A 21,961-nucleotide genomic window follows, 5' to 3' on the forward strand; every position below is an offset into this window, starting at 1 on the left:
CCCCCCCCCGTCCCCACGTCCCCCCTGCCTGTCCCCCGTGCCCCCCCCGGTGTCACCCCCACCCTCCCTGGTGTCACCCCGTGTCCCCAGCCTTGTCCCCCAGGGGGTGCCCCTCCCAGGGTGTCCCCCTGTCCCCCAGTGTCACCCCCTGTAACCCTGCGTCCCCCCAGTGGTCCTGCCCCCCCCCTCACCCCGGGGGGGGTCTGTTTCAGGTCCCCCCCCCTCCTGCCCCAGGGTCCTGTCCCTGTGTCACCCCCCATTACCCCCCTGCCACCTCCCACTGTCCCTCCAGTATCCCTGCGTCACCCCTGTCCCCTTCTCTGTGCCCCCCCCATGTCACCCCAGGCCTGTCCCCCCCCCCATGTGCTTTGTCCCCCCCCCTGCACCACCCCTCTCCTGCTCTCTGTGTCACTCCTCTGTCACTTTTGTCCCCCCCCTCCACGGGTCCTACCCCCCTGTGTCACCCCCAGGGTCCTGCCGCTGTCACCCCACCCCTCCCCCCCTTCTTGCACCCCCACATCACCCCCACCCTTGTCCCCACCCCCCCAGTGTCACCCCTGTCCCATGGCTCACCATGTCCCACCTTGTCCCCTCACCCCCATGCCCCCCCCCGCCACGTGCCCCTGTCCCCGCAGCCATCCCCCGGGCACCGGGAACCCCCCCGGGAATCCCCAGGGGCCACCCATGATGGGGGGGGGGGGGACACACGAGGGGGGGAACCCAACCACGTGGCACCCATGGGTGCAGCAGGGGCCGTGGCCACCGCGGGGTGGGGGACACGGTGGGGCTGGGGTCCTCGCCACGGGGTTACCGAGGAGGGTGGCACCTCGCTTGCGGCGGGGGGGGGCTGGGTTTTGAGTTTTGGGTGCTGGGGGGGGGGGGTGGTTGGGGACACGGGGACGTTGCGGCGGTGGCCCTGCCACCCGTTGCGGACGCAGGCGGTGGCGCGGGGCCGAGGTTTGTTTGTTGTTTTGGTGGAGCCTCCAAGGAGACGGGACGGGGGCAGGCGCCAGCCACCGGCCCTCCCCGCCCCGCCGGGGCCACCGCGGGGCCGCCGTGTCCCTGCGGGGGCCACAGCCCCCCCCCCCCTCCCCCACGGCTGTCCCCTTGCCACCGTAGCCAGGATGTGGCACCACCGTGGCCACCACCACCACGGTCCCCCCATGTGCCACCGCGGTGGGCTTGCGCCCTGACGGCACGCGTGGCCCTGTGCCATCGCGGCCACCTCGTCCCCACCACAGCCCCTATGTCCCCACCTCGTCCCCACCACGTCCCCACCACGGCCACCGTCACCCTGAGCCACCACGGCCACCCCGTCCCCACCGCAGCCGTGTCACAGCTTACCACGGCCACCGTCTTCCCCACCACAAGCTCCGTATCCTCTGCCACCACGGCCACCCCACGGCCACCCTGTCCCCCCCACGGCCACCTTGTCCCCACCACGGCCACTTTGTCCCCACTGTGGCCACCCCATGGCCACGCTGTCCCCCCCATGCCCACCTTGTCCTCACCACGGCCCCTCTGTCCCCACCTCGGCCACCGCAGCTCTCCTGTCCCCTCACCCCCTCCCCACCCTATCCCCACCTCGGCCACCGTGTCCGTGCCACAGCCCCGTGCCCACCGCCACGACCCCCGTGTCCCTGCCACCACGGTGCCCCTGTCCCCAATACACCCCCCCCATCCCCATTACACCCCCCCCGTCCCCATTACACCACCCCCCGACCCCAATACAACCCCCCCACGGCCACCCCGTGGCCACCCCGCTCCCGTTCCCGGTGCCGGTGCCGGTCCCTTTGCCGGTGCCGGTGCCGGTCCCGGTTCCCCCGGGGCGGGGCGGTTCTGCCCCGGGGCTCGGTGGCGGCTCTGCCCCGTTCCCGGCCCTGCGGACCCGCCCCGGGAGCGGGCGGTCCCGGGCCGCCCCCGGCCGCGCTGACATCAGCCGTGAAAAGGGCGCGGGCGGCGGCATCCGCCACTGCCGCACCGGGACCGCGGGATCGGCACCGCAGGTAGGGCACCGGGCACCGGGCACCGGGTACCGGGCACCGGGCACCGGGAGGCGCCCTCGGGCTAAACCGGGCGGCAGGTGGGCACGGGGATAAAAGGGATGGGGATAGGGAACGGCACCGGCAAAGGGACCGGCTCCGTTTGCGCTGTCCTAAAATGGCCGGGGCTGAGCCGTCCCGGTGCCCCCGGGGCTGTCCCGGTGCCCCCGGCCCCGGTAACGGCTCCGGGGGAGCCGCCGGGACTCGCGGCCGCGCCCGGGAAACGGGAGCCGGGTGCGGCTTCCGGCCCCGCTGCCCCCGGGGGGGGTGTTTAGGACGGGGGGGGGACCGGGACCGTGCCGGGGCTGTGGTCGCCGAAGCGGGGCTGAGCCCCCCCTCCCCTCCCCGCTGCTCCCGGTCCCCGCCCCGGAGCCCCCCGCGCCGTGCCCGTGGGGTCCCCCCGGGTGTCCCCTCCCTCCCTGGTGGCCGCGGGGTCCCCGGGGTGGCCGTGTCCCAGCCGAGGGTCCCCTCCCTGCTGGCCCCGAGGGGTGAGGGGGGGGTCTTTGGGGACCCCAGGGTGGTCGCGCCCGGGGTCCCGTCCCCTCCCCGCTGCCCTCGGGGGTCCCCAGGGTGGCTGCGTGCTGCCTGGCGGTCCCCTCCCCATCGGCCCCGGGGGTCCCCTGAGGTCCCCAGGGTGGCCTTGTCCCCGCTGGGCTGGGCAAAACCCCCTCCGCGCTGGCCCCGGGGAGGGGTCTCTGGGGTCACCAGGGCAGCCGCACCCCCCCGGGACCCCCCCGGGACCCCCACCCTCTTACCCCCACGATGCCCGGAGGCTCCCCAAGGTTCCCACATCCCCAGGGGCTTTGGGCACGGTCCCCTCCCCGCCACCCCCAAGGGTGACGCCGAGGGGGTCCCCAAAACCGGGCGCAGCCCCCGAGGGGTCCCCAGGGCGCCCGCGCCGCAGCTGGGCTGGGTCCGGCCCTCCCTCCCCTCCCGCCTGGGCAAGCCCCAGCTGTGTCGGGAAATCAGCGCTGTCTGCACCAATTTCAGCTCCTCTTTTGTTTCCCAACCCGCTTGGCCCCCGGCCGGGCGCTCCCAGGCCCCGGGGAAGCGACTTTCAACCCCCCCACCCCCCCCGCCGGCGCTGGCTGCGTCCCAGCCCCACGCCCCGGCGGCCACGGGGAGCTCGCTTGGCCACGGGTGGCTTTGGGGCACCCCGGAGGTTTTGGGGTTCCCTCGAGGCTTTAGGGTGCCCCGGCGCTCATCGGTGGTCTCGGGGTGGTCACGGTGCTGAGGTTTTGCAGCGAACCCCGGCTGCTTCCCCACTTTTTGGGTTTTTTTTTTTTTGCTTTTCGTCCAGCCGAGCCAGGGCGGTTTCGCCCCTTGGGGACACGAGCACCGAAGCTGGGGGCACGCGAGGGACAGGGTCCGGGCTGAGCCCACCCTGGGGGAGCAGCGGGGGCCTCAACCCCAGAGCAGGGTGCAGGGGGCGACGCGTGGCCCCACGTGCCCCTTGCATGGGTGGAGGGCGTCGGGAGCACCCCTGGGTGGGGAGCACCCCAACCGTGCAGCGCTGCTCGGCACGGTGCCTTGCACAACCGCCCCATGTGGGTGGCACTGGGCACGGGGACGCTGTCACCGGCACCCACCCGTGGGGTCCACCGGGCTCCGATTGCTCTGCCAGGGTGGGGACGCAGCCCCGGAGCTGGGGTGGGGTGGGGGGGGGGGCAGGATGAGGCCATCGCCCACGCCCCGTGGAGCCGGAGCCCGAGCTCGGCGGGCCAGGAGCTGGGCACGGCGTCAGGCTGAGGCGATGGGCGCCGTTCCCGGGGTGGCGTGGGGCTCCCGGGCCGGTCCCGGATCTGGCACCCGTCCCGTACAAACGGGGCGAGCTTCGCAAACAAGCTCCGACCGGCAGCGAGCTCCTGCCAAGTCCACGCCTCGGCGGGGCCAAGCCGCTGGGATGAGGATGCTCGGGCAGCCGGGGGGGGGCCCTTGGGTGGGCACGGCGCAGCAGCACCGCGGGGCTTCCTTTCGGCTGGCATGGGGGGCACCGGGGGGTCCCCAAAGTGCACGGAGCGTGCACCCCATCCCCAGGAGGGAGCCGAGCAGGAAGCAGGGAGGGGAGGGCAGCACCCAGGCAGCGCCTGGCACGGGTGATAAGGCTCCGTGCCGGACATCCAGCGAGCCTGGCCGGGCAGGATGCGGCCCCTGCGGCCAGCTCGGGCACTGCCAAACCGCCGGGAGGTCCCCGTGTCACCCTGCGTCCCCGAGGGGCTGCGGCGCTGCGGCCACGGGGTTAGCTGGGGCTGACGGAGGGGGGGTTCCCGGTGTCCTGCAGACCCCCCAGCCGTCGGCATGGCCAACCGGGGACCGTCGTACGGGCTGAGCCGGGAGGTGCAGCAGAAAATCGACCGGCAGTACGACCCCGAGCTGGAGCAGGTGCTGGTGCGCTGGATGATGGGGCAGTGCGGCGGCGACATCCCGCAACCCGCGCCCGGCCGCGACGGCTTCCAGCAGTGGCTCAAGGACGGCACCGTGAGTCCCCGGGGAGGGGTCACCGGGTACTTGGTGGGGTCGGGGGGAGCGGCGTCACCTCCCTTGACCCCCCCCCCGCGTGTCCCCGCAGGTGCTGTGCCGGCTCATCAACAGCCTATACCCGCGGGGCCAGGGGCCGGTGGCCAAGATCCAGGCGTCCACCATGGCCTTCAAGCAGATGGAGCAGATCTCGCAGTTCCTGCAGGCGGCCGAGCGCTACGGCATCGCCGCCACCGACATCTTCCAGACGGTTGACCTGTGGGAAGGTGAGGGGCCGGGATGGGGTTTGGGGGGGGGGGAGGGACACACGCGGGACCCCGTTGTCCCCGAGGGGCTGGTGACAACCCCGCGGTGGCACCCGGCAGGGAAGAACATGGCATGCGTGCAGAGGACCCTGATGAACCTGGGCAGCCTGGCGGTGGCCAAGGGCGACGGGCTCTTCGTGGGAGACCCCAACTGGTTCCCCAAGTAGGTAGAGGGCTGGGTGGGCTTGGGGGGGGTGTTGGTGGGTGGGTGGGCACCCAGGGGGCCGTGACACCCGCGGTGCCCGCAGGAAATCCCAGGAGAACCGGCGCGTCTTCTCCGAGGACAAGCTGAAGGAGGGCCAGAACGTCATCGGGCTGCAGATGGGCACCAACCGGGGCGCCTCGCAGGCGGGCATGACGGGCTACGGCATGCCCCGCCAGATCCTCTGAGACCCCCCCCCAGCTGCATCCTGCCCCCCCCCCCCCAGCCACCCAAGGGTCTCCCGGTGCTGGGGGGGGGGTCCCCAACCCGCCTCGCCCCTCCCCATGGACCAACAACCGGCTACTGGGGCCGTGCCCCCTCCCCACTCCCCTCCCCGACGCGCCCGGGGTCGCGGCTCGCCCGCCTGCCAGTATTTCCAGGACCAAAGTTTCGAGTTTTTATAATTATTATTTCGCTCCCGGGGGGCAAGGGGGGGGCGGCCGCGCTGGCCCCCTGCCTCCCACCGCTGTGCCTTGGGGGCCGTGCTGGGGAGAGCCCCCCCCCCCACCAGCTCGCCCCAATAAACGGCCCCCCTCTTGTTTCCAGTGTGTGGGTCAGTGTGGTTGGGGACGGGGGGGGGTCTTTTTTTTTTGGGGAGGGGGGCACGAGGCCAAAACTGAAGGGGAGGGGAGACCCCAGGGGTCTGGGGGTGGACCCTGCATGGGGGGGACATCTGGTGGGGGGGGGGTGGGCTCACCCTGGTGTGTGCCCCTATGGGGGGGGGGCAGCAGAGGGGTCCCCAATGTATGGGGGGGGGCAGAGGGGAACCCAACCGGGGTGGGGGGGCAGGAGAGGGGACCCCAGCCCAGAAATTAGCAGGGGGGGGTCCCCAACCCCAGGGGGTGCTGGGGGGGACCCCAAGCCGGGGGGGGGCAGCAGAGGGGACCCCAGCCCGGGGGTCGGTGCCGCCCCCCCCACCCCAAGCCTCCCAGCACGTGGCGGTGCCAACCCACGTGGAGGGGCGGGGCCTCACGTAGAAGGGGGCGGGGCTAGAGTCGAGGGGCGGGGCAGGCGCCGCTGACGTCATTCTGGCGCGGCGGGGCCGCGTGGACGCGGGGCGGGGGGGACACGGGTGGGCGCGGGGGGGGGGGGGGGGTCGGGGCACGGGTGGGTGAGGGGACACGGGGGGGGCACGAGTGGGGAGGGGGACACGCGGGGGGGGGACACACGTGTGGGGGGAGGACACGTGGGGGGGGACACGGGGACACGGCGACCCACGAACGCGCGTGGGTGTGAGATTTCCCCCCCCCATGACCACAGAGGCTGCTCCCGATGCCCGGAGCGCCCCCCCCCAGCCCCTCCCGCCCCCCCCCCGCTCCGGCTTCGGCCCCGCCCGCGCGGCGTTACCGGGAGAACGCGGGGGGGGGGCGGGGGGGGCCGTTACCGGGGCGACCGGCGGCCGCCGAGCGGAGCGCGATGGTGAGCGCGGGTGGGGCACCGGGACCCCCCCGGTAACACCCCCCCGGTAACACCCCCCCGGTAACACCCCCCCGGTACCCCCCACCCCCGTAACCCCCTCATGGTACCCCCAACCCCAGTAAACCCCCCCCCCGGTAACCCCTTCTTCGGTAACCCCCCCCCCCCGGTAATTCCCTCCCGGTAAACCCCTCTCCGGTGACCCCCCCCGCCCCGGTAGCCCCCCCCGGTAACCCCACTCCCCCCCCCCAGCCCCGCAACCGGTACCGGTGGAGGGCCCGGAGCACCGAGGTGGATGAGACGCTGTTCGGGGAGAGCCGGGTAAATGGGGGTGGCACAACCCCGGGAGGGGGGCACAGCCGGGGGCTGGGGGCACAGCTCCGGGTTTGGGGACACAGCCCTTGGGGACACAAACCCTATTTTGGGGACACAACCCTTACTTTGGGGACACAACCTGGGGCTGGGGACAAAACACTGGGGACACAACCCCCAGTTTGGGGACACAGCCCCGGGCTGGGGATGGGACACAAAGCCCCTGGGGACACAAATCCTGGGGCTGGGGGCACAAATCCCTCATTTGGGGACACAACCCCTGGTTTGGGGACAAAACCCTGGTTTGGGGACAAAACCCCCGGGCTGGAAACACGGCCAAGCAGGGGCCCTTCCCCCACCAGGGAGCAAAACGCCCCCCACCCACCCCCAGCTGCACCAAGGGGGGGCTGGGGGCACCTTTCGGGGTGTCCTTCGCCCTCCCCTCCTCTCCCCCGTTGTTTATCAGCCGGGGTTTATGGCGCCCGCGCCTTGTGCCCCGCGCTCCTTCCCGGCCCCGCTCTTATCTGCGGAGCCCGCGCGGCTGCCAAAACCCTGGGGCTTTTCGGGGGAGAGGAAGGAAACGGGCTGTGACGTGGGGGGAGCTGGCGTGGGGCAGGACGGCAGCGCCGCGGCCCCCCCCGGGCGGCTTCAGGGCGATATAAAAACGGGTGGCGATATAAAAATGGGGTGGCGATATAAAAATGGGGTGGCGATATAAAAATGTGAGGCTCCCGGGGTGGCTTCCCCGAGCCCAACCCCGGCCTCGCCCGAGGAGTTCTCCCGGCCCCGAGGCCAAGAGGGCCGGTGGCGGTGATTGACGCCGTTATCGTTCTTGGCACGGGCGTTTCGGGGCCAAACCCCGTAATTCAACAGCTCCCCGCTGGGAGGCTGCTTGGTGCCGCTGGGAACCCGAGCGCAAGCAGTCAGGGTGCTGCTGACCCCCCCCCCCGCCCGGGGCTGGCACGGGGCTGAGCCCACCCGGGTGGGTGCCCCCGCTTGCCCGCAGCAGCAGAGCCAGGACTTGGGGCAATCAGAGCCATAAAATGGAAATTTTGGTGTTTTATAAACATTGGCAGAGAGATGCCGACACCCGGGGGGATTTGGGCACAGAGCCCGTGCCCGCGGTTGTGCTCCCGGGAGCGGGTCTGCTTTTGGGATGCTGCACCTTGCACCCATCCCCTCCCCGGGGTATGCCCCACTGTGTCACCCCAGGAGGCATCTCCTGCTCCGAAAATTGGGGTCGAGCCCCTCTGGGGGGGTTTAAGGTCGTGCAGACACACACATGCTGCGGGTACCCATGTCCCTCCCCAGCCAGAGGTGGTGCACGGGGAGAGGGGCTTCGTGTGCCCGGCTCTGGGGGTGCTTCTGCACCCACCCGTGTTCAGGGAAGGGTGGAGCGGGGTCCCCAGCACCCCAGCGATGGGTGACACCTCACTAGGTGGCACTGTCAGCTCGAGCAAAGGGACCTGTGCCACTCGGGCTGCTTTGTGGCCAGGAGCCGGCACCGGCTCCGGTCACGCTGCGGAGCCAGACCTCGAGTTGGCCCCTCTGGGACCCTGCTGTGAGTTTGGGTCAGTTTGGGGGCATTTCTGCTCCTCCTGCTCCTGCTATCACCCGCGGTGCTTGGCAGGACAGCGGAGCACGGCCGTGCCCTGAGCTACCTGAGCTGCCCAGGAGCCAGGGCTCTGAGTTGGGGCTGCTCGGCCAGGGGGAGAGGAGGCTCGGGGGGCTCCCACTCGTGTCCGATGGTCCCTGCCGGATGGTTAAAAGGACATCGGGCTCCTGCCAGCGGTGCCCAGAGGCAGGACACGAGGCCCTGGGCAAAACCCAGAGCCCAGGAGGCTCTGCTGGGACAGCAGGAAGCACTGGGGGGGCCGGGTGGGTGATGGAGCCTTGGCATCGGTACCCAGTGGGTGCTCCAGGAGCCACCCAGATGCGGTGCTGGGCAGCGCTGGGACCAGGTGGCCCCCACGGTGCCTTCCAACCTCAGCCACCCCGCGTGTTTTCACCTCTCCCCGTGCCCTCGCTCGGCTCCCAGAGCTGGGGCTGCCAAGGCACAAAAGCCTCTCCCTTGCCCAAAGTCTCGGCGGTGGGGCTGGGCTGCATCAGGGGCGCTCCCCGACGTGCTGGCTTGGGGTTGGGACATGTCCAGGAGCTGGGGACGGAGATGGGTAGGGGCTGGTGGCAGGCAGGCCGGGGGGAACGCCGTCCTTCCTTGCAGAACCTGCGGCAGTCGCGCCCCGGCAGCCCCATCGTCGTCCTCCGGGATGTGCAGAGCGCCCCGAAAACGGTGCCGGCTGGCGAGCACAAGCCCGAGACCATCCGCCTCATCACCAAGGACTTCGTCCGCGACCTCGTGTAAGTCACCTGGGCTGCCCTTGGTGAGACACCCACCCCCCCACACCAAACTCTCCCCCCCCCGTGCCCAAAATCCCCGTGACGGAGGCGGTGTCACCCGCTGGCCGTGCGCGGCGCAGAGCCGTGCGTTTCTCCACAGGGATGTTTTATAAGCGAGGCTGAACTGTAAGAACCCCGGCCTTAATTACTACGCCTTGTTAAAAGCCTGCAGCGCACGGACAAGAATAGTGCCATTATCCCAGCCAAATCTAATTTAGCCTAATTTTGACCTTCCGAAATTTCCCCTGCAGTTGGGGCTGGCTCCACCGCTCGCCTTTGCTTCCTGTTTTGAACCAGCGCGTAATGCTCTTGCACCCTATAAAACGTGACAGCAGCCCCACAGACGGTTTGGGCTTGGGTTTTATGGAGCTTGCGATGGTGCAGAGGCACCGGTTCAGGCTCTCGGGGCTGGTGCCCAATTTTACACGCTCGGGTTCTTTTATGGCCAACCTGACAAAGCCGAGGGCCAGTTTCCAGATGTGTGGCACGGCCGCAGCTCCAGCCAAAGCTGCTGGAAACTCTTTGTGCCAGTTTCATTCCTGAAAATCAGGCCCTAGACATCTCAGGTCGGTCACCCAAACAGTGAGACAGCTCAAGCAGTGGTCACTGTGTCATTACATTTATTAGGGCCGTTGTGGCCATTACCCATTCTTTCAAGCGTCCTGGAATCCGATGTTGTGATGCAGCTCCCGAGCGATTATTATGCAGGTATCTGTTCATATTCAGCTGGGTGGATGAAAGGTGACACATAATAATAATGACTAAATTCTTAGTCCTGAGCATCTTCAAAGTGCTGCCTGCATTTGGGTAATGCACGCTCCCACACCGCACGCGTCACCATGGTACCTGAGTAATGCGCGGCGTAATTAACTCCTTACCCCTCGCGTGGAAAGCAGCCCCGTGTTATTATCCACATTTTTACACACGGGGAAATGGGGGCACCCGGAGCTTCGGCGATTTCCTCTAAGCCACAGCGTGAGTCACGGGCAGGGTTCGTGGCTCGCTGCGTGAGGCTGCTCCGCAGCTGGAGGGGCACCTGGCAGCGCTGGGAGGGGACCCGGCCCCGGCGCTTCCTCCTCTCGTGCCGGGCGAATTCCTGGGGCAGAGGAGCCAAGCCCAGGCTGTGCCGAGTGTCATCAAACACAGCCAAAAGGCAGCTGCTGCTCCCCAAAGCGGAGGCTTCGAGCCAGCGCCCGGGACCAGCGACGGTCAGGGATGAGCAGGACGCCCCACTGGAAAAAGGGGTCGGGGCAGCGGTGACACTTTCCCCAAATGACAGCCCGGTCGGGTTGGCCTGAAATATTCCTGGCGTTGTTTGGTGGGGACAGGGCAGGCAAGTGCTGAAGGTTTGGGTGTTTTCCCGGGCGGCCCCTGCCCTGCTGCACATCCTGTTCCCCGCGCACCGCCGCAGCTTTCACTGCACTTTCTGTTCCTCTCTTTCCCCCCCTGACCGGGAGAACTGGGGCCACGGGGGAAGCCACAGCCCGAGTGCTTCCTGCATTGCTCGGGGGTGACTCCTGCCCCCGCACAGCCCGAGCAGCTCCCACTGCCAGGCCGGGAGGGCACGGAGGGGGCTGAAGGATGCTCGGTGCCAGCGACACCCCTTTTCGGTGCCCTTCTCCACCAGCGTCCCCGTGGAGAACCCGGCAGCATCCCTCATCATCAGCCAGGAGGATTTCCAGCGGATCAAAGAAGCGTCGCGAGTCCTGAGCAAGGAGGAGCGCGAGGCCAAGCTGCTGGCCCTCAAGGCGGAGAAGGAAGCCGTTCTTGTAGGCATTTCCCATCTTGCAGGCAGGGCTGCGGGCAGAGGGGGGTGCACCCAGCCAGAGCCACTTGGGGGACAAACCTCAGCTCTCCCTGACCCCCCCAGCCCAGAAGTGGGGTCCCCAGCGTTGCCTGCCCCGTGGCTGGGGAAGCATTCCCACCCCAGTTGGGGGGTGCCCCCCTCCAGAGAGTTGGGGGACGGTCTCAGCTCGCCCCTCTGTCCCCCGCAGGAGGCGGTGAGCGAGCGCAAGGCAGCGGCGAAGCAGCGAGCCGCGCTGCAGCAGCAGAAGGGCAAACTGAGCGACCTGGAGGAGGAGGCGAAGGAGCGGGCCCAGCACCTGCTGCAGCGGGCGAGCAGGATGCGCATGGAGCAGGAGGACGAGATCAAGGAGTTCAGCGAGGTGCGGCCGCGGGCTGCCCGTCCGCCCCCAGCACCGCACGCACCCAACGTGGGGAGGTGGCTGGGGTGCCCCCAGACCCTCCCCAACCACCCCACGGCACGGCCAGGACGAGCCCTGCGCCCTGCTCCGCGTGGTGCCGCCCGGGGTCATCCCTTCCTTCCCTCTTCCATGTCCATGGCTGTCCGTCTGTCTGTCCATCTGTCCCTCCGTCCGTCTGTCCCACGCAGACCTGTTGTCCCCGCAGCTGATCCTCGGGGCCAAGTGCCACATGGTGCGCGACACGCAGATCCTGGAGAAGCAGCTGGTGGCAAAGGAGCTGGAGGAGGAGGAGAGGCGGCTGGCCGAGATGATGGAGGTGGAGAGGCAGAAGGCCAACGAGATGCAGGAGGAGCTGGAGCGCCGGAGGAAGCAGGAGCTGATCAGGCGAGCAGGGGGGTCCCTCCTGCCATCCACACCGGTGTCACCGTTCCAGGGCACGGGGCTGAGCTGGGGGGGGGGGGGACCTCTCCTTGCAGGGGGAGGCAGGAGCTGGTGAAGCAGATAGAGAAGAACGCGGAGGAGCGGGCGCTGAGAGCCGAGCAGCGGGACCAGGAGACGCAGGAGATGCTGCAGCACCTGGAGCAGCTGAAGCTGGAGGACCTGAAGGTCAGCGGGCAGAAAGCAGCTGGGGGGGCACGGGGGGGCTGGAGGGAGATCCCTCACCTCGCTGGAAGGGTGTCGAGACCCGGGGTGGGGAGACAACAGGTGGCAGAATTAAGGCCCTGGTCTCTTAGAGAGGCTGAAACATCCTCAAAAATAACCCCGAGCCACCAAGCCCTCCTCCCCCCAAGGGGAGGCTCTGGTCCCACCGCCCCTCAGCCCCTCGGCCCCGCTTGCAGGACTTGGAGCGGAGGCAGGAGCAACAGAAGAAAATCCAGGCAGAGATCAAACGCATCAACGACGAGAACCAGAGGTACAAAGAGGAGCAGCTGCGGCAGGAGAGGCTGGCAGACGAGAAGATACTCGAGTACCAGAGGCAGAAGATGGTAGTGGGACACGGCACGGGTGCGGGCTCAGTAGGGGCACCCCAGGAGCTGCCCCGAGGCTGTGTCCCAAGTAGGAGCGGGAGGCCGAGTTTGAAGCCGAGCAGGAGAGGATCCGTCGGGAGAAGGAGAAGGAGACGGCGCGCTTGAGGGCCATGCAAGAAAGGGCCCAGGACCACCGGGCAGAGCAGGTGAGCCGCTGTGTGGGGTGCCGCCGCGCTGCCTCCCTTCCCCGACACCACCGCAGCGAGGTTGGAGATGGAGGTGGGGGCTCTACAGGGTCCCTGCAGCTCCTGGAGCGCGGAGCAGGGCTCTGCAGCACGGGGCAAACAACAGAACCACGGCCGAGTCCTCCCAACGCTTTCGGTCCCCCCGATGTCACCGCTGTCCCCCCCCCTGGGCAGGACGCGCTGCGGGCCAAGCGCAGCCAGGAGGCGGCCGAGCGGGAGTGGAGGCGCAAGGAGAAGGAGGCGGCGCGGCGGAAAGCCGAGCTGGAGGAGCAGCTGAAGCGGAGCCGCCTGGATCAGATCGCCGCGCGGCAGCACCGCATGGGCGTGCAGGTGCAGCAGGACCGCGACGAGTTCGAGCGCATCCTCAGGTGGTGACGGCAAGGGGGCGAGGGTGCCAAAAAGCCCACGCGGGTGGGCGATCGGAGCACGGGAGGAAGGGGGCTTCTCACCCGCAGGGCCCAGCAGGAGCAGATGGAGAAGGAGAAGGCGGAGGCGGCGCGGAAGGCGGCCCTGCAGCGCGCCCACGCCGGTGACGTCCGGCGCCAGATGCAGGAGTGGCGGCAGCGGCGGGCGCAGGAGCGGGCGGCCGCCTTCGAGGAGTTCCAGCGGCTGCAGGAGGAGGCCCGGAGACGAAGCCAGCGCATCACCGAGCTCAAGGAGAAGAAGATGCAGGAGCTGAGGTGCTGCTCCATCAGCGCCTGCTCGCTCCCCGCTTCCCTACACGTCCCCAAATCCCGTCCCCACTCCCCACCGTGTCCCAACCCCATGAGCCACCACCCCGCTGGCTCCTCTCCGTCCCCTCCAGACGGGCCCTGCTCTGAGGCCGTGGTCCTGGCATGGCACGGGGTGCCTGAGGTTTTCTTTCCTCCGCAGAGCCGCCGGCATCCCCGAGAAGTACTGCGCCCAGGTGGAGCGGAGGGCCTTGAACCGGGCAGGCGCAGCCCCCGGGCAGGCTCAGCCCCACGGGGAGCAGAGCGAGGAGCAGAGCAAGGAGCAGAGAGAGGAGCAGAGCGCTGCCCCGCCGGCAGTGGGGGAGCTGGGGTCTGCTTAGGCAGAGTTTTTTTTACAAAAAGGTCTTTGTGGAGCAGCCAGCATCGTCCGTCCTTCTCTTGCTTCGCACGTGCAAGCCAGGGGCTGGGGTGGTTCAAATGCCCCTTGGCTGATTTGCCCCCTCCCCGGGACGGAGATCGCCCCTCGCCCACCTCCCCACCCCTGCTGGGGGATGCCGGAGTTGGACCGTGTCCGTGGAGGGGACAGGAGCGTCCCCAGCCCCTGGGCTCTTCCCGGGGGGCTCAAGGGGGTCCCCGTGTGCCTGGTTCTCGGCACGCAGCTCAGCCCTGGCTGCCCGTGGGTGCGGGTCCGTCCCGGTCACCACTGCTGCATCCGCCCTGGAAGTGGCACTGCCTCACCGAGGTGTCACTGCGAGGCCCTGTGGCAGTGGCCTTCTGCAGGGACAAAGAGACCGGAGCATGATGCAAACGTTAAAAAAAAAAAAAACAAACAACCAAAAAAAAAAAAAACATTTGGACAGGGACTGGCAGCTTCAGAGGGCTGGGATCCCATAGGAGTGGCTCTGATTAATTGTCCGAGCAGCTGAAAAAAATAAGGAGAGCTGGCACAGGTGAGACTGCCCAGGGCAGGGAGATGGCACGGGGCACCAGTGCCACCCCTTACCAGCACCAGGGCTGGGTAAAGAGGGAGCAGGAAGGGGCCGTGGCCTCTTCTTCTCCCTTCCCCATCTCCTCCAGCAGCCGTGTCCCCAGGTGGGGACAGAGCCAGGCTGTGAGACCCTTTGGGGACAGCAGGGCAACCCCAGGACCTGGCCACCAAGCTCCCGGTTCCGTGGGGTTTTGGCACGGAGAGGACCCGCGGTGCTCAGCGCCAGCCTCTCCTGCCCACGCCGCCGTCCCCGGTGGCCACCTCTGGCCGTGTCACTCCCGGTCATTGCCTCGGCCAAGGAGTCACAGCCTTGTTCTAGGCCAGGCTCAGCCCCAAGGGTTTCCAAGCCACCACGCCGAGGGGACCGTGACCACCGGCGGGGGCCAGCCGGGGTGGAGCAGGCTCCCCACCCTTCCTGCACGAGCGGGGCTCCGAGGAATGCGGGAGTCACCGGCTGGGGAGCCAGCGCCGCGCCGGCACCGAGCCCCGAGCCGGGTGAGCCACGGCCCCGTCACGGCGGGGACGGCCCCGGCAGTAAGGGGGGGGGGGGGACGGGGACCCAACCCCTCGCCCCCTCGGTGTCGCCCCGGGGCTTGGCCGCGGCCCCCAAATCACAGACGCGGCACAGCACGTGCCCGCAATTCCCGGCGCGAGGCCGGCAAGGGTTAACTGGCAGCGGGGAGCCGGGTTTGGGGCCAGTAAATGGAGCAGCTCGTGGCCTCGGGGAGCGTTTGGGACCGGCTGGGAGGTGCTGCCAGGCCGGCTCGGGCAGTGGCGGGGTGGAAAGCACCGGCGGAGGCCGAGCTGTGCCGCGGGGCAGCGCTGGGCACTGACCGGAGCAGCCCCGCCAGGGGATGGGGACGTGGGTGCAGAATGGTCCCAACTTGGGGGCTCCCAAAGGGCTGAGCAGCCCCCGAGGGGCTTCTGCCACCTCCGGAGCATCCCAGTCCCCAGGTCCTGCGCCCAGTGCAGAGCAGCCCGGTCCCTGTCTCTGTCTCCTGCTCAAGAGCATCCCTGACCCCAGCTCCTTTGGCCACCACCAAGCATCCCTGTCCCCAGTCCTCCATCCCCACTGCAGCGCGTCCCTGTCCCCAAATCCCCTGTCCTCCTGCAGTGCATCCTTGTCCCCAGCTCCTGTCCTCAGACCCCAGCAGCCTTCATCCCCTCTCTTCCTCCCTTCCAGCTCCCCAAGTCACCCCGCTCGGTGCTGCACGTCCCCCACACAGAGCATGGCCTGGCCGTGCTGTCCCCATGCCCCGATGTCCCCATGTCCCCAGCTGCGGCCTGGAACACCGCATCCCCCCAGTGCCACCAGCACGGGCAGGGGTCTCGGTGGGCACCACGGTCCCTGCATGCCCGCGGCGTCCCCATGCCCGCTCACCGAGGGGGCAGGACTGGAGGAGGGATCTGCGGGAGCTTAAGCCCATGGTCAAACCACACCTTTAAGCTCCTGCAATTGCCCTGAGTCCTGCTCTAGCACCAAAAGCCTTTTGGGACCTGCGTGGGGCCAAGGCGGCATCGCCATGCAGTCGCGGTGCTCGGCCACGCTCGGGATGCTCCAGAAGGGTCCCGGGTGGATTTTTCCCACTGGCCACGCTCATCCCAGAGCCTCCCACCCCAGGGTGCCGGCCACCGTGGGTCTGCAGCCCCCAAACCCTGCCCGGCTCCTCCAAATGGGTGCCCTGGAGCATCACGGTGCCCCCAGCCCCCCGCTGCTGCAGCCCCCAGCCCAATTCTGGCTGGATGGGAGCCCGTAGCATGGCAGCGCTTAATTACCAGGTAGGGAGTGGAGCAGGGCGGCATCGCTCACGCACAGCTTGGAGCCACTCAGTCATCCCAAAGGCATCCGCCCCACAGGGAGGAGCGCCCCGGCCCAGCATGTAAAAGCGGCCCCGCACGGCCGGGCTGCTTCGTCGCCTCGGAGCCTCCTCTGCTCCCTCTGCTCCTCCTCACCGCCCGGCACGGCTGCAGCGTCATGGCAGGGCACGGCGCCGGCCTGCTCCTGCTCCTGGGTCTCATGCCAGGTAGGCGCCGCCGCTCCCTGCGCTCCTGCGGAGATGCCACCCAGGATGGAGGGGAGGCTGCCTGGCCACGGGGCACCCAAGGGTGCCAGGGCAGGTGCACCCTGCAGGCAGCAAAGCGCCAGCATCAGGAGCCGGATGCGTCCTGACACCCTTTGGCCACGCCGTGTCCGAAGGCAGGCGGGTGGCACGGAGCCCACCGTGGCACTTTGTCCCCAAAGGCTGCCAGCACCCGTGGGTGCTCAGTCCCACTGGGACACCCAGCCCCCGTGGGTGTTAAAACCCCAGCAGATGGGTCCGTGCCCCCGTGGGTCGGGTGCTGCCGGGGTGCCCTGGGGTGCCGTGGGGTGCCGTGGGGTGCAGGAGCGCGGTGCCCAGGCGCTGCCCACCCGGTGCCACGGTGCCTTTCTCTCCCCAGCTCTCCTCCTGGCCGTAAGGATCAACAGCAAGGGCCGGGAGGTGCTGTACCTGGCCAAGGGCGACTCGGTGAAGCTGGGCTGCCCCTACGTCCTCGAGCCTGAAGACAACGGTCCCCAGGGCGTGGGGATCGAGTGGATCCAGATCACGCCCGAGCGGACCGGCCCAGAGAATGTGGTGAGTGACCCCCGGCCACGGAGGGCTCCAGCTCCGTGTGGGGCTGTTCGGCTGCTGCCCCCATCCCACGGGGGTGCGTAGAGCAGGAGGGATGGGGCGGGAGGGGAGGAGAAGGGATGGAGATGGAGGGATGGAGGAGAGCTGGGGCAGGAGGGATGGAAGAGGGATGGGGCAGGAGGGATGGGGCAGGAGGGGTGGAGGAGAGATGGAGCAGGAGGGATCGGGCAGGAGGGGTGGAGGAGAGATGGAGCAGTAAGGATGGAGCTGGAGGGATGGGGCAGGAGAGATGGACAAAGCGAGATGGGATATGAAAGATGGAAAAAGATGGAAGGACGGAGCAGGCATTCAGGAAGAAGCAGGACATTTGGGGACAAGCAGGAAAGGCAGGGACAAGCAGGACATTCGGGGACAGGCAGGACAGGCAGGGTCTGGCAGAGCAGGGGAGGACCAGGCAGGACAGGCAGGGCTGCAGCAGCATCGTGCGAGGAGCAGGCAGGGCAGGGCAGGAGCAGGCAGGGCAGGAGCAGGCAGCGCCGTTCCCTCCCCTTTTCTACCCCCTCGGGGGGTTCCCCCTGCCCGTCCTCACCTCTGCGTGTCCCCCCCCCCCAGTTCCTGTCCTACCACGACCACCACGTCAACTACGGCAGCGGCTCGGGGCTGCAGGACAGGGTGGCCTTCGTGCAGAACGACCCGGGGCAGCACGACGCCTCCATCCGCCTGGCCGACCTGCAGGTCTCCGACACCGGCACCTACCAGTGCCGGGTGAAGAAAAACACCGTGGCGGTGCACGAGGTCATCGTCACCGTGCAAGGTGAGCCCCCCGGACCCTTCCCCGACGGTGGCAGGAGCCCTGACCCCCCCGGTGCTCCCGGTGCTCCCGGCGGTGACGGTGTCCCTTGCCCCGCAGAGAAGCCAGCCACCCCGCAGTGTTGGACCGAGGGGGAGCTGATCGAGGGGAGCAGCATCCTGCTGCGGTGCTACAGCCGAGGGGGGGCCTCGCCGCTCGCCTACCAGTGGGCCAAGCTGGCCGACGGCTACGGCGGGGGCCGCCTGCCCCACGGGACCATCCAAGGTGGGTGCTGGGGGCTCTGAGTGGGGAGGGGGGGTCCTGGGTGGGTCGGGGAGGGGGTGTGTGGCTGGGGGTCTGCGTCCATGGGTGCTCATGGCTGTGTCTGTGTGCTCCCGTGTCTGTGTGCGCCCATGGCTGTGTGTTCCCGTGTCCGTGTGCATCCGTGTCCATCCATGTGCGTGTGCATCCGTGTCCATGTGCGTGTGCATCCATGGCTGCGTGCGCACCTGAGCACGGATGCTCGAGTTTGTGTGATCCCGTGTCCGTGTGCACGCATGTCCATGGGTGTCCACGCACATGCGTGATTGTCTGGGTGCCCATGTGCATGGGTGCCGTGTCCATGTGCGCCCATGTGCACCCCCATCCGTGTGCTCCCACACCCGTGTGTTCCAACACCCGTGTGCCCATGTCTGTGTGCTCCCACGTCCCCGTGGCTCCGTGTCCATGCGTGTCTGTGTCCTCAGGTGCCCACATCCATGTGCAGCCGTGTCCCTGTGTCCCTGTGTCCCCGTGTCCCTGTGCTCCCTGTCCCTGTGTGCCTGTGTCCGTGTGCACCCTGCCTGTATCTGGCTGCAGCTGTGTGCATGTCCACGTACACACGTGTCTGCATGTGTCCGTGTCCGTGTGTACCCATGTCTGTGTGTGTCCCTGTGCACCCGTGTCCCCGTGCCCCATGTCCCCATGTCCCCGTGTCCCTGTTTCCCCGCTCTGAGGTGCCATCTCCCCCGCAGGACGTGCTCCTGGCGACCTTCTGATCCGTAGCCTGTCCGAGGTGCACGCTGGCGTCTACCAGTGCCGCGTCACCAACCGCGTGGGCTACGCCGTGTGCCAGATCAACCTCGGCCTCTCACCAAGTAAGTGCCACCATGGGTGGGGGGGGGGAAAAACACGGGCAGGGGGCTGCCAGGGGGGGGCTGGTTCCACGCACCGGGGTGCCAGCGGCGGTGCGGTGCCGTGGGGGCGGCCGGCGGGGAGGCCGGCGGTGACAGGCTGTGCTCCCGCGGCAGGAGGCGGAAGGCAGGCGGGGATCATCGTGGGCTCCATCCTGGGCTCCCTGCTGCTCCTCAGCCTGCTGGGGCTCCTCATCTGGGCCCTCATCTGCCGCTACCGCCGCAAGGAGTGCCAGCGGACCTGCAGCGACTGCAGGTGAGGGGGCGCGGGGACAAGGGTGGGCGCCAGCAGGGTCCCATGGGTGCCACTGGGAAGTGCTGGGGACTGCTGGGACCCATGGGTGCAGCTGGGGACCCGTGGGCATCGCTGGTGCCACCAGGCACCGATGGCCACCACGGGTCACCTGTGGGTGCCACCAGACACAGGGGGGGACCGAGGGGCACGGGTGGGTGCCAGCAGGCTCTGATGGGTGCCAGCGGGCACCGATGAGCACCAAAGGGTGCTTTTGGGTGGCACTGATGGCAGCCAGCAGGGTGCTGGGGGGGATCATGGGGGGGCACCAAGGGGTGGCACTAGCCCTGGCGAGCAGCAGCGGGTGCTGATGGGTGCCAGTGGGTGCTGATGGGTGCCAGCGGGCGCTGCCGGGAACCTCTGGGCACCTTTGGGTGCTGATGGGTGCCCGGCGGGGGGGGGGGGTGCTCCCCTCTGCCACCATCCGCAGGAGCAGCACGGGGGGCACCATGACCCGCGCCTGCAACGTGTGCGCCCACCACAGCTACTCGCCCCACGGCATCAGCTACATGCAGTGCCAGCACGGCGACGGCGACGAGCGGGCGGCTGCCCTCATGTGCAACGACGGCATCCGGCACCAGGTCGCCTGCCCGGCTCTGTAACCACCCCCCCCCAAACCCCCCCACCCCACGCCACCGGCCCCCCACGCGCCCCCGATTCGGCTCAATGTGTGTGTACCGGGGGGAGGGGAGGGGGAGAGCCCCCGCCAGCCCCGGCGCGGGGCTGCGCTGCCGGAGCTCGCCGCGGGGACCCCGGCTCCCGTCCCCCCCCCGTCCCGAAACAGCCACGACCTCCGAGCAAAAGTCGCCGTTTGGGTTCATCGTTCTCCTCTTGGGGTTGAATATTTTTTTGTTTTATTTCATTTTTTTTGGCCATTTTTTTTTGTATCTCCCCCTCCCCAGCCCCAGCGATATTTATTTTGTGCCTGCTCGGTGCGGGGCAGCCACGCACCAGCTCCCCCCGCCCCCCCCCCAAAAAAAATCGCCTCTGGCCCGGCGCCGTGGGCGCCCCAGGATTGGCTTCAGCAATTTTGCCTTTATTCGAGACGAGACGCCGCTGTTGGCACCAGGATTTGAAGTTTTGGGGAAACGAACCAAAAAAAAAAAAAAAGGAAAGAAAGAAAGAAAAAAAAACAAAAAAAAAAAAAAAGGAAAAAAAAAAAGAAAAAAGGAATCGTGAAAAGAAATAAACCAAAGTGAACCAAGTGTGGCCCCATCGCGTTTTCCTGGGGGGGGGGTTATGGGGTGGTGGTGATTTTCCAGTGTGGGACCGGTGGCACGAGCTCATTATGGGATGGGAGGTGGGAAGCTGCCGTGGTTGGTGCCAGGGGACCTGGCACGGCGGTGGCAGCGCCCGTCCCGGTGCCCCGGTGTGGCTGCTGCTGATGCAACCCCGCAGCACCCATGGGTGCTCTCTGGGGTGCCCCACGCCGGGGTGGGGTGGGGCAGGGGACGGTGACAGCTCAGGGACAGCTTCGGACAGGGAGTGGGGTGGCCTCGGAGGGCCTGCAGCCGGGATGCCCCAACCCTAAACCCCGTAATCCTCACCTTAAACCCCAGCCTGCCCCTAAGGCTGCCCCCCCCCCCCGTGTAACAATAACCCCTAACCCTAACCCTAACCCTGCCCTAACCCTAACCCCAACCCCAACCCCAACCCCAACCTCAACCCCAACCCCAACCCCAACCCTAACCCTAACCCTGACATCCAGACCCTAACCATAACCCTAACCCTAACTGACACCCTGACCCTAACCCTAACCCTGAATCTAACCCCAATCCTGACTCTAACCCTAATCCTGTCCCAGGACTGGGGATGGGACGGGATGGGACAGGATGGGAAAGGACGGGACAGGATGGGATGGGATGGGATGGGACGGGACGGGACGGGACGGGACGGGACGGGACGGGATGGGGCAGGCTGGGACAGGACAGGACCAGAGGGGACAGACGGGACGGGATGGGACAGGACGGGACGTGCAGGTCAGACCGGCCCCACCGCGGTGTCATGGGGCAGGGGCAGAAAGTCCGGTCCCGGACAAAGGCCGGGGCAGGCGGCGGTGGCCATAAAAGCCCGGCGGAACAAAGGCGGCCGCGGCTGCTTCGTGGCCGGGCTGCCCGCGGCGGTGGCCCCGTTCTGGAGGCCACCGGGTTCCTTGCATCACCCTCACCCAGTGCCGGTGCACCGAAGGCAGCCGGGTGGGCGCTGTGCCCGGCTCCGAGCCCCTCGGCCACAGCCGGGCCTGGGGGGGTCCCAGGGATCACGGGGGGACAGCCGTGGGCTCCACGTGGCGCTGTGGTGTGGCACGGCACAGTATGGCACAGCACAGCACCGAATGGCACGGCATGGCACAGCATGGTATATGGCGTGGCACGGCGTGGCACGGTGTGGTAGAGCATGGCATGGCACAGCTTGGCATGGTCCAGCCCCCCCCGGCCATTTACACCCCCCCCGAAGTCCCCAAGACCCAGCCCTGAGCTCCCCAAGGGGCTCCATGGCACCAGCACCCACAGCACCCGTGGCACCCATGGCACCAGCACCCACCCCACCAGCACCCACAGCACCCACCCCCACAGCACCCATGACACCCATGGCACCCATGGCCCCCCCCCCACCAGCACCCACCCCCACCACCCCACAGCACCCCCTGCCCCCCCCCCCCACCCAGCGGCAGTGTCCCCAGGGGCAGTGCTGAGGCCCCGCCCCTCCCGCATTGGCCACGCCCCGTCTATCAATGGCCCCGCCCCCTGTGTCGATGGCCCCGCCCCCATCGGGTCTTGGTTCTTGGTTCCCCGCGGCCGCCAGGGGGAGCGCGCGGCCCGGGGGGGGGGGGGTGTTGGTCACGTGGTGGTTGCTAGGAGACGGCGGAC

At 68.5% G+C, this 21,961-nt stretch overlaps 3 protein-coding genes across 3 annotated transcripts; all 3 read left to right on the forward strand.

Annotated features, from left to right (window-relative positions):
• Window positions 1–1,903: 1,903 nt before the first annotated feature.
• Window positions 1,904–5,568, forward strand: TAGLN2 (transgelin 2). The gene is made up of 5 exons (XM_082780936.1): window positions 1,904–2,006; window positions 4,324–4,520; window positions 4,612–4,786; window positions 4,886–4,988; window positions 5,074–5,568. Exons 2-5 carry the CDS (start codon window positions 4,341–4,343, stop codon window positions 5,213–5,215), a joined length of 600 nt encoding a protein of 199 aa, XP_082637062.1. The 5' UTR covers window positions 1,904–2,006; window positions 4,324–4,340; the 3' UTR covers window positions 5,216–5,568.
• A 731-nt stretch (window positions 5,569–6,299) lies between these two features.
• CFAP45 (cilia and flagella associated protein 45) lies at window positions 6,300–13,620 on the forward strand (the record flags this gene model as incomplete). The annotated part of the gene is made up of 12 exons (XM_082781031.1): window positions 6,300–6,446; window positions 6,696–6,764; window positions 8,977–9,113; window positions 10,780–10,921; window positions 11,147–11,317; window positions 11,562–11,740; window positions 11,833–11,962; window positions 12,196–12,342; window positions 12,417–12,530; window positions 12,744–12,937; window positions 13,025–13,249; window positions 13,443–13,620. The coding sequence occupies 12 exons, from the start codon at window positions 6,300–6,302 to the stop codon at window positions 13,618–13,620; spliced, it is 1,833 nt and encodes a 610-aa protein (XP_082637157.1).
• A 2,583-nt stretch (window positions 13,621–16,203) lies between these two features.
• VSIG8 (V-set and immunoglobulin domain containing 8) lies at window positions 16,204–20,097 on the forward strand (the record flags this gene model as incomplete). The annotated part of the gene is made up of 7 exons (XM_082780929.1): window positions 16,204–16,252; window positions 16,668–16,843; window positions 17,453–17,654; window positions 17,751–17,915; window positions 18,644–18,766; window positions 18,920–19,058; window positions 19,525–20,097. 7 exons carry the CDS (start codon window positions 16,204–16,206, stop codon window positions 19,694–19,696), a joined length of 1,026 nt encoding a protein of 341 aa, XP_082637055.1. The 3' UTR covers window positions 19,697–20,097.
• Between the last annotated feature and the right edge of the window lie 1,864 nt (window positions 20,098–21,961).

Source organism: Aythya marila (assembly GCF_965140915.1).
Source record: "Aythya marila genome assembly, chromosome: 29".
Lineage (NCBI taxonomy): Eukaryota > Metazoa > Chordata > Aves > Anseriformes > Anatidae > Aythya > Aythya marila.

Bases quoted from the DNA above. Each gene is read 5' to 3' on its own strand.
- TAGLN2 (XM_082780936.1), top strand. From the start codon at position 4,341: ATGGCCAACCGGGGACCGTCGTACGGGCTGAGCCGGGAGGTGCAGCAG. The intron at 4,787-4,885 runs GTGAGGGGCCGG...GGCACCCGGCAG, and splicing joins GACGGTTGACCTGTGGGAAG to GGAAGAACATGGCATGCGTG. The intron at 4,989-5,073 runs GTAGGTAGAGGG...CGGTGCCCGCAG, and splicing joins GACCCCAACTGGTTCCCCAA to GAAATCCCAGGAGAACCGGC.